At 37.4% G+C, this 11,602-nt stretch overlaps 1 protein-coding gene across 1 annotated transcript; it reads right to left on the bottom strand.

The window, feature by feature from the left end:
- Window positions 1-527: 527 nt before the first annotated feature.
- LOC136320496 (stromelysin-1-like) lies at window positions 528-9,226 on the bottom strand. The gene is made up of 10 exons (XM_066253666.1): window positions 9,076-9,226; window positions 7,625-7,869; window positions 7,383-7,531; window positions 7,128-7,253; window positions 5,084-5,248; window positions 4,768-4,906; window positions 3,735-3,868; window positions 3,155-3,314; window positions 1,952-2,055; window positions 528-938 (listed from the first exon to the last, which is right to left on the bottom strand). The coding sequence occupies exons 1-10, from the start codon at window positions 9,178-9,180 to the stop codon at window positions 838-840; spliced, it is 1,428 nt and encodes a 475-aa protein (XP_066109763.1). The 5' UTR covers window positions 9,181-9,226; the 3' UTR covers window positions 528-837.
- Between the last annotated feature and the right edge of the window lie 2,376 nt (window positions 9,227-11,602).

Here is an 11,602-nt window from a genome sequence, read left to right as displayed (position 1 = left end):
ATAAATCTGTTTTAGGACAAACATTTCCCTTGTACTTCAAGCAGGAACAGAAATGAAATGAGTACAGGAGACTGTTCCCATGTGTGAATAGAGCGGCAATGGGCAAGTCTGTTTGCCACACAGGGAGGTCTCCTCTGAGGGCATGTGAGGGTAAATGAAAAAGAAGAAGAACGGGGTTAATTTTCCTGCCTGAAAACCGAGGTGTGTGAAGTAGGTAGGCTATTTGCTATAAGATTCTGCTTCACAGTTTTTCCGGGACACTACCCTACAAGGTAATGACTGCCTTCGCTCTTTCTCCTAGGTAGGTCAGTAACACATGATGTCTGGGTGGTGGAAATAAACATCTTATTTATTTTGTAGGGCACCTGGGGAGGGCAAGTGGTAAATTGCCGTTCTGAATGGGCCCATTGTGAGGCCACAGCAATGGGAACCCTCCCTGCCACCACCCGTGGCTGAGCGTCTCAGACTGCTGCTCAGTCCACAGTGTGCCCAAGAAACAAACAAACAAACAAACAAAAACAATAAAATAACTAACAAACCCTCTTTATTAAGTAACAAGAAAATAATATCATATATGCACAGTCCCTTGTTTGTTGCACGTGAGTGCTCCCCCCTTCTCCTGAGGAAGGTCACTCCGTGTGACGAAAATGCAAGCTCAGCAGCTGGCGTGAAGGCCCTGTAATACTTGTGATGCCGACTGGCAAGGCACACAGTTCACACTTATATTCTCAGTCACTGCATGTGCAGGAGAAAACGCACCATTTCAATTCACAAACGTAGATGAAGAATTATTAGCTTCATTTAAAATGCCCATGTTGTGCCTTCTATGCATCTCTCCTAACAATTAAGCCAGCTATTACTCTTTAAAATATGTGTCACTTTCTTTGCATTTGGGTCAAACTCCAACTGTGAAGATCCACTGAAGAAATAGAAAAACCCTGCAAATACAGACAAAGGAAATAGTGAAATATTGTTTCAAATAAATAAATTTGGCAACATACAAAACTCAGAAAAATAGATAACTAAAAATGGCAATGTTTAGAGAATTTGCTACGTGACAGAGACTATGTATTAAACATTTTACATGTTTTCATTTTTTGTTATTTCTGCAACAGTTCTTTGAAGGGAGTATATCTAACTTCACTTTACAGATGAGCAAGTTGAGGTTCAGACATTTAAATGCTTGCTCAGAGTCACTCAACAAGGAAAGGATGGAGACAGCATCCCATCCCAGCTCTGTCAGAGAGCAAAGGCAGGCTCTGGGTTATTACGTTATTCTGCTCCAATCAGATCAAAGTCTCCACTTCGTGAGAAATGATCATTTCTTTCTTTCTTCCTCCACTTCCTCGCCCTCTTCCCCACATTGCAGCCTGAGGGGCATTTTCATTTAGAGCCCCCCGGTGCCCTGGGTACCCTGCGATAAAGATCATCAGCTTCCACCCATCTATCCTTGAGTAGGAAAAAAGTCTTTCTAAAACTTTGGGTACATGAAAATGTAAGCATTTGCAAGTGACTAATATGGGCAATGACTGAATACTTGGGAAAAGGAGAGAAAATGCCCCTGGGAATTACTAACAGCAGTAGCATGGACAGGAGAAGAGAGCCAGCCAGCTAGCACTGATTTCGGCCATACCACATGAGGGGATTTTTATACTGGCATGGTCATTTACAAAGTAATAGCTCTGGATGTAAGGAAGTGACACTTGAGAACGTTAATTTTTATCTGGATTCATAAAGTAGAGAGATTTGTGTTAAATATCTTTATAATTCAAAACAACTTATCATATAAAATAGTTGTATAATTGGTTAAAAATTGATAAATTTTAATTTTGGTAGGCAGGGGAGAACTAGTTATAGAAAACCCGTTATTAAAAATTATTTCAATGCTGTTTTCTCTGATACTATAAATGTTCCAAGTGCCCCATTGTCAACAAAGTAAATATCCTCTTACCAAATGCTTCAAAAGCAGCATCAATCTTTGGGTCAACCCCTGGAAAATCCTCCACTATTTGCCTGGGAAAGCCGGAGTCCATAGACCGTTTCTTCTCATCAAATCTGCACCAAATAAAAGAATGCTGCTCAGCATTGCACAGGAGTTGCAATCCCCAAAATTCGTAAATCATGTAAGAGTTAAAGTGGAATTTTGGTAAACTTTTCAAGTACTGCAAATAAATATCAAACACATTTTAGCATTACAGAAATATGTGACTTCAGCGGTACTGCAAAGTTAGCTCATAAACTGTGTCTTCACCCATAACCTTGGCAACAGTTTGATCTAGAAGATGATGCTTGTTATTATACTTCAAGCCTGGACAGAAAGAACCTTAATGATTTTTCTGTCACAAAGACATAAACATGTGAACAGACGCATACAGAGAGTTGAATCATTCATCTCAAATACAAATTTCAAGTTATCTATCATACTTGACTTTTTATGTACTCCCTACCCTGCATAACTGGATTTCCGGTGGCAATCTCTTAGAAAAAGGGATTAGGAGAAGCACCGTAAATATATTTTGGACTTATTGGTTGGACCGTTGTCTGCTCAGATGTCTCAGAGTCTGAGACGATGACCAGGAATCAGCCTCTCTGTGATACTTGGGTTCTATTCCCAAAACTAGACGGCCTCTCTTCATTGTCCTCGGAAACAGGCAGAGGTAATGAGTGGGCGAGGTTAAAGGAAGCCCTTGAGAATCAAAAAGTAAAGTTGGGAAGACAAGGCAAACACTCAGTGAGACAATGAGTAGAACTTTAGGATAGTGGGAAAGGAATACTCAATTGTGGCCTGCATTACCAGTGCATCTTTCAAAAAACAAGAGCCCAGTTGTGGTTGGAACCTAGCGGGAAAAGCTTCATGGAGAGGGTGGGACTTGAGCCAGGACTTGAGGCTGGGTGCATTGTGGGTAGGGGGAGGGGGGAAGAGCACACTTTTGGCAGGTTGGACAACAGCACGCAGGGAAGCTCCGTCCTTTTGCACTTGGGACTTGAAACAGTAGACCTTATGGAATTCCTGTTACCAGGAGCTGCTATATTTATGTAAACACTTCTCCCACAGTTGTCTAAAGCCCCTGTCAAAGATGAAGCAGGATATTTCCTTAGGGAAAAATAATTCTCTAATTAGGCTCCATACAATGTCATTCCAATCGCGTATTACCTCCAGTATTTGTCCTCGACGAAGAAGTATGTTTTCTTTTTTTCTTTATCAAAAATGGCCGCATCTATTTTCATTACTGTTGGAGGAAAACCCAGAGTGTGGATGCTTCTAGGGTATCCTGCTTGTACCTCACTTCCTCTGATGGCCCAGAACTGATTTCCTGATTTTAAAAAAAGTAATTAAAAGTCACATTGAATTTATCACAGTTAAACTTTTGGGTCTTTAGAGATACTTTTTGGCACCTTTCATTTTATAGTAAAGAGGAAGACATAATTTTAGATTCAGTCACCAGCTTGAAGTGAGAATTTAACAAAACTTTTCCCATTGAATGAATGAGCACAGATCAAATAGGGAATATACAACTGAGCACTTTATATTACTGTACTCACTTTTATCATCTGTAAAAAAAATATATATATATAAAGGAATACCAGTTTTAATCATTTCTTCATTACCTTAGAGTAATTAAATAGACAGAATGTGCCATAATAGAGAAAATTAAAGTCCTATTCAAACCTTCCTATGAGAGGGTTTATTTCAACAAATTATTATAGTTAAAAAATTATTATATAATAATTACGTTTAAAAATGAAAACGACATCCTTGTTAGTAGCTTCATATGCAGCATCCACTGCTGAAGGAAGAGAAGGCCAAAATGAAGAGGTCAGATGAAATCCAGGTTCAATAATCCTTAGGGATTTGCGCCAAAAATGTCTGAAATGTATGGTAAAAAAAAAGAAAAATCAAAAACAGTTGTTCATCTTCAGCGTATTTTTCTCATTGTCCTGCCTCACCCCTCTTGTCCCATTCCCTTATCCTCTATGCTTGAGGACAGGCAGAAGTCAGGTACATTGCCACTAGGAAAATAATTTTCTTCTTTCTTCAGAAAACTGCCCTGTCCCTTCTGCCATAAGATTACAGAGTAGCGTTTTCTATGGAATGAAAGTTATCTTACAATGAAAGTTAATTAGCTGAGTGTAAATGTTGAATGCTTACAATTTATATAAAACTGTGTCTATGTCCTATCACCTCTTACAGTTTTGAAAAGATAGTCAAATGCATGGGTAAGGTCATGGACTATGTAAGTGTATTTTTGTATGTGCATGGGACAATTCTGGAAGGATAAACAAGAGTCTCTGGCTCTTTGGATGACTATGGAGAGAATTGGGAAACTTAAATTCAATGATGAGAGGGAGACTTGCTTTCACCTCTCTTCACCATTTGTGCAGTTTAAATGTTTGATCATGTATGTATTTATCTAGTAGTGAGCCAATTAGTTGATTAAATATAATGCTATTCTGGTGTCATTTTTAAGGAGGTAAAGACAAATATCTGATTTTAAAATTCTACTTGTGCATTTGAAAAACAACCATGACTTATAACATTTGGGAACAATTAGAGAACAAGAATTAAATCATATTGTCTAAGTCGCTGAAAATAAACTTGAAAATTTTAGAAAAATGTGGGAATTGAAGCATTAGATTTGAATTTCAGTTCCGAGAAACCATTTTGTTTTAAATGCTTAAAAACCCCTTCCAAATTTCTGTTTGCTTTCATTTCTAAACATTGTACATCAAAAGAATACATAAGAAAATACAATTTTCTGGTCTGACCTGTCTTTAAAGAACAGGATTTCTCCCCTCAGAGTGCTGACTGCGTCAAAGGACAAAGTGGGATCACACATGGCTGGTATCTCAGGAGGTACGGGTTCTGTGGGCACCACAGGGTCATCAGGGGAAGCAGGGGGAGGTCCTACAGAGAACAGATGTGAGGATGCAAACATTAGGAGAAATGTGATGCTTCCATCAATGCATGTGCTTTCCAGGCTTTCTCAAAGAGCTTTGACTTGACTGCAAATGCTTTATGCAGCATTTTAAAGCTTTCCTGAAAACCATCACTGCAATGCCTAATTTTGCCAACATCACTCACCATACAGGGACTGAATGCCATTTATATCATCTTGCGAAAGGCGGAACCTGGCCAGGTCTGTGCTTGTATGGTAGAGTGGGTACATCAAAGCTTCAGTGTTGTCCGAGTGAAAGAGACCCAGGGAGTGTCCAAGTTCATGAGCAGCAACGAGGAATAAATTGGTCCCTATTTAAAAGTTGTAAATGAGAGTTACTTTCTCCTTTGATACATATACATAACACAGATCTGCAGTATATTGTATTTGTTTACTTCCTGGAAGCACACAGGTCTTTTTTTTTGCCTTGATTTTTGGTTAATTGATTAATCAACTGAACACACATTTAATGGAAAGCCAAGTGTTTGTCAAGGCTCATTCTTGACAACAAACTTTGAGACAAAGGCTCCAGCCATATCCAACTACTCCCCTCTTAGGAGTCTATTCACTTTATGAGAACTAGGTCCCCTTTCTCGTGTTCTGAAACAGAATGAACCTACTGGAAAGTACATCAATAAATATTTCTCTTCATTTGTCAATGAAAAGCTAAACAAATGTATTGACATTTGTTGGTTACAGTCTAAATTAAGTAAATCACAGTGTATCTCAATTCTAAAATCCTTAAACTTCTTTTTTTTTTTGAGAGAGAGAGACAAAAGGAGAGAGATGAGAAGCATCACCTTGTAGTTGCATCACTTTAATTGTTCATTTATTGCTTCTCATATGTGCTTTGACCTGGGTGGGGGGCTTAAGCCAAGTTAGTGACCCCTTGCTCAAGCCAGTGACCTTAGGCTTCAAGTCAATGATCGTGAACTCAAAGCCAGGAACCATGGAATCATGTTGATGATCCCACGCTCAAGCCATCAACTCAATTCCTAAGTTGGTGAGCCTGTGCTCAAGCCAGCAACCTTACGGTTTCAAACCTGGGACCTCAGTGTCCCAGGTGAACACTTTATCCACTATGCTAACACTGGTCCGGCCTTAGACAGTCTTATTATTGTTATTTGTCTTTGGAATATTGCCTGCATAATTTTTCAGCCTCATAATGATTATTCACTATATATTGGGTCTAAAAATATTAATAACGATCGATGTCACAGGATTTGTAAGATAGGTTTAAAACATAACATGCCTAATCATGTATAGCATTTGTCACAAAAGAGATTTTGGCCACACAAATACTAACTATATTCAAATATTTTTCCTTCATATTATAAAAATAAATTAGAATGCTGATATTGGAAGGCATTGGTAATTATGGTTGAAATACAAAGTGAGACAACTTTACTTTTAAAGTTCCCATTCAAGACTTTGCAGGAATGTTCCTTTGAAGGAAGAAGTTCTTAATTCAATCAAACAAAGAATTTTATTTGACACTAACTACCCTCACATTTGTACTCCCTACAGGGATTCTGTTTGCATTTTGATTATAAATCCTAATTAAATTTCAGAAGTAGTATTATTTGTTTTAGCCAGCTGTTGGAAAACTTTGGAAGCCATACCTCAAAGTTTCCAGAAACATTCTTCTACTTTAGAAGTTTGGTCCTTTCCTTCAGAACAAGTCCAAAAAACCCTTCTTAACCCAGAGAGAGTAAAATGTTATTCTAACCAGAAAAACCTAAACTGAAACTTTAGTTTCTGGAATTTAATTCTTATTTCTGTTTGGAAGAGTAAAGAAGTAATTGAAGGACATTTCCCCTAATTGGATATAAGCAATATCCAGGGCACATGTTGGTGTACATTCAATACAATAGACTGTCCCTTGGATATCTGCAATTTGATATAATGAGAAATTGTTCTTAATGAAGTTTCTAAAAGCACACAAAACCCAAAATTATCAAAGAAATTCTTAATAATCCTTTTTTTTTTTTTGCTTACCAAGATAGAGAATAAACTTTTTAGACACCTGAAAATATTTTCAATAATGAGTAAAACAAATATAGATTCTGTAGATGCTTGACCCATTGGAAAATTTAGAACATCCAATTTCTGGAATAGTCTTACTTATTAAGAGTTTCCCAAATATTAAAAAAAAAATACCAAAATCCTTCTGAGTGATGCGTAACTAACCTGATGTATCCTCTGTCCATTGTTCATCATCATCAAAGTGAGCATCTCCATAAATCCGCTGCCCAGGTGGGTATGCATGAGCCAAAACCTGTCCAGGTCCATCAAAAGGGTAAAAGTCTCCATGTTCTAGTAGAGAAAAAAAATATTGAAAAAATAGATAATTAGAAATCCTTTTTCCAGTAAAACACCCCTATGAAAAGAAATGCATTTTATGTTTTTGTTGTTGTTAATGTTTTTTTGTTTGTTTGTTTTTACCTCTAACTGCAAAAGTGATCATTATGTCAGCCTCGCCTTCGTAAATCCTTGAGAATGTAAGTGGAGTCACCTCCTCCCAGACCTTGATAGCTTTCTCAATAGCAGAATCAACAGCCTCTCTTGGCAAATCCAGTGTGTAATCCACGATTCTGTATGAGAACATTGAAGAAGATAGTATTTTGTCCCAAAATTGTGGTGTGTGAAATCTCAGTATTATGGGAAAACCTCTTTGGACCCTTTACCTGTAGGTCAGGTGACTTTTCTTCCACTTAGGTGCACCAGGAAAGGTGCGGAAGCCGCCAACGTCAGGAACTCCACACCTGGGCTTGTGCATGGTCTCCATTGTGTCAGAGTCCAGCTTGCCTGTCACCTTCAACCCCAGGAACTTCTGCATTTCTCGAATTTTTTTAACAACAGGGCTACTGTCATTTCTTCTAGCAAACTGATTTATATCTTTTGTGAGGTTGTAGTAGTTTTCTAGGTAGTGCTATTGGAATAATAATACATAGATTTTAGATTAATGGTCTTTTTAAGCCTTTTTAAAGTACATTTGTGCAGTTGCTCACTTAATCTATTTGAAGTATTCCTTCAATTTTCTGCAATCAAAATAAGCATTATATTCTGTTAATTGTTTAATTACAGACTCTACTTCTGTTTTATCTTTGTAACTAAATAATCTCTGCAGCTTAGTTTGCTACCAAAGCAATTAAAGTGGAGTAAAAAATTTAAATAAATAGCTAGTCAATTTTAAGGAAAAAAACAAACTGACTTCTTTGGGTATAATTATATATTTTGGGTACACTTATATCCAATTCCCTCAATTTTCTATTTTATGTGTCTCATAAGGACTTGGCTTAAGAAAACAAAATAAATAAATCCATGTGTCTAAGCATGGCACTAGTAACATAAAAATCTAGCTAATATTACATGGGATTAAAATACCTAAAGAAGTCCTCGAGGGGGGGTCTAGAACAAGTCAACCCAATATGTGCCTCTGGTGTGAAGATTGTTTTGAGCTAAAGACAACTTTAGTCACAGGCTCAAGAGAAATCTTCCCCTCGTCCTTGCCCCCAACATTAACTACCTGAATTTGAATGAGTCCTTGCCTATAAGGGATTATCTGTGATAACCTTTCGACCCCCCTGTAAGGCAGAGCAAGCATTTGTTTACTCAACATCTTCTCTTATCATCTTGAAATGACCCTCTGAAACCCCCAAGGGTCATTTCAAGATAACAAATGAAGATGTCTTTCTAGCTCAGGATGTCTTATATACCTCAATCCTTGTTTCTATCTCTGAACCTCATGCATGTGGGTTCTCTAACACTATCATGTATGTGCAGTTCCCATAATATGTATATATTACATTTGGTTATTTTCCCTTACTAAGAAAAGAAAATATACTTAAAGAAATTGCAAAGCAAGATAAATTGCTCACATTCTCCCTACTATGGTGTCTGTGATCTTAGGAAAACACCAAATACATTCAGCCTTTGTTTCTTCCAACATAAAAGAAGGAGCCGGCATAGTGTGAAACTGAGACACTTTCCATATCCAGCACTTTATAACTCTGTCCTTGAACTACTCCAACATAGTAATTTCAAACCACTCTGCGTGAGCTGTATGAATGGAAAGCAGAGATGGTTTCCCCTGCTTGGCCCTGTGAATGAGCTGAGAGCTGTCTCCTTCAATTACCTGAACTAGGTCCATGCTGCTGTCCTCATCCATTGCAGCTCCATTCAGTGGATAGGCTGAGCAAACCGCCACACACAGCAACAGTAGCACAGGGAGATTCTTCATTTCTCTTGGCTTCACTCAGATTTGTGTTTTCTTAATGCCTTGCTCTTTGCCTACCTTCTTCTAAGTCCACTCTCTGGAGCCCAGCTTTTATAGGGTGACAATGTTTGTGTAGATCACCAGCATTTGACTCACGATGGCCATCATCCAAATAGCAGCAGGACCAAATCCAAAAACCAAATCCTAAATAGGATGATACAAGGTACCTTACTAATTTCTTTCCAATTTTGCAAGTCAAAATAGTGATTAATCTGCAGGAAATGCTTCCTGTCTTAGTAAGGAAAAAACTAGGGACTTTTTTTATTTTTTAAACTGGAAAAAAGTAATTGGAGTTTACTAGAGAATTTGTGTTTATGTGTTTGACAGAAGTAAGCTGACTTAGTAAAGAGTCAGAATTACACAGAACTTTTAAATGTGGTTTTAAAAGGAACGTGTTTAAAATTAAATGTTATAAAATGTGAGTAAATGAAAAGCTGTACATATATAGCTATAGTATATACTATTGGACTCTGTAGAAACAGAAGAAATATCTAGAATAAAATTGGAAGGAAAATTTATTTTTTGTGTCTTGGATTTGGAATACCTACTACAGCCTTCTGGCCTGATTTGTTAGTCCTTGAGGAGGAAAAACTCATAGACAGGATAAAACAAAGATTGTAAAGAAGTAAATATATTTGTTCTCTTTTGGTTGGTCTTAATTCTATACCCAGTTTATTAATAGGCAACAGATCTGTAATTGCTTCTCTGGTGAATGCTAGTAGACTTGAAATGAATTATGTTGCTCACTGAACTGAAATTCTCCTCTGTCTTTGTCTTCTACACTTTTTTAAAAATTTGCTTTTGGCCCTGGCTGGTTGGCTTAGTAGATAGAGCATTGGCCTGGCATATCTACATCCAGGGTTCGATTCCCGGTCAGACCACACATGAGAAGTGACCATCAGCTTCTCTCCCCCTCATCCTTCCCCTTCTCTCCCTCTTCCCCTCTTGCAGCCAGTGGCTCGCTTTATTTGAGCATCAGCCCCAGACGGGAATTGCCAGATAGATCCCGATTGGGGCGCATGCGGGAGTCTGTCTCACTATCTCCCCTCTTCTCACTTAAACAAAGCTTCACTTTTCCTTCTCTGTAAATTCAGATTAGTAGATACTTTGAAGTAAAAAAAAATTCTAAATTATTTTCTTATGTTGTTCATCTTTTTTCTCTCTTCTCTTCTTTTCTCTTCTCCCTTCCTCTCCTCTTTCTTTCCTTCCTTTTCTTTCCCTTCCTTTCCTCTCCCTTCCCTTTTTTTCTTTGTTAAGTAGAGGATTGCTCATATCAATTGCAAATAATAAATGCCTCTAAGAAAAATCCTAAATATTCTCAGAGGAAGAGACTTTGTTAAACTTTTACCAATCTTCTCACCACCTGCCACCCACCCATCTCTCCCACCAACCTCACCTTCCTTACCCTTATAAAATTTTAAAAAAAGGAAATACAAAAAGAATGCAAATCAGAGGAGCAAAACTTACACTTATTAAATGTTTAGTAAATGCACAACATTTTTGTCCACTGCCACACTTGGTTCTTCTTTATTTGCTTGCTTATTTGTTTACTAACAAGAAGAACATCTTGGGAGCAAGCATTAAATAAAATGATGAATAAAAATGTCCATTAGTGAGCATTTACTAGGGTAAGTTTTATTCAACTTGTGCTCCTTTTTCATTATTTTTTGCTTTATTTTTGCATGTTTCTTAATAAACATTGAAGAGTTTTCATCTAATATGTATAGAATATGGAATACGATTCCTTAGTGATAGTAAGATCTTTGTAATAAGAAGTGTCCAGATGCATAATGATCACTTGGCAGGGGCTGTCCATTTACTTTAAGCATTCATTTTTACACTAGATTCTGTCTAAAGACACTTTAAAATAAGTGTTCTGCAATCCCTTTGTGGAATAAAATCTGTATTGTCTTAATTGAAATAAAGAAGAAATATTTGTCCCCACTGATGCCAGGATAGCTAAGGGCATTGGGTAGTAGCAGCACCTGAACCAGAAGTGAAGTTCAGGAAGGAAGATCAGAGTCAGACAGAAAAGGAAGGAAGAGATTAAAAACCGAAGCGCTACGGCAACCGCAATAGACAATTTCTTCTCGATAAAGGCTTTCCCTTTGTAAATTTTCTCATAATTTATAAAACATTTTTAAAGTTTAGAGGGATGCTTACCAGATATTATTTTTCTTTTTCCAACTATTCAAATAAGACTGGCAAAATGGACCACGTTGTTCCTGGAATAAATACAAAGGGTTGCCAGATGCAGAACTTTGTCATTGCTCTATAATAGCTTCAGAGACTTCACTAAAAGTTCTTCCTTGAGCTTCAAGGAGAGTTCATTACTTATTTCCTAGTGGTTACTTGTACCTGCCTCTATTGCAGATTTTTACAGTAA

Source organism: Saccopteryx bilineata, chromosome 1 (genome assembly GCF_036850765.1).
Source record: "Saccopteryx bilineata isolate mSacBil1 chromosome 1, mSacBil1_pri_phased_curated, whole genome shotgun sequence".
Taxonomy (NCBI): Eukaryota; Metazoa; Chordata; class Mammalia; order Chiroptera; family Emballonuridae; genus Saccopteryx; species Saccopteryx bilineata.
Note: the sequence above shows the minus strand (reverse complement) of the source record. Positions and strands in the feature narration are given on the sequence as shown.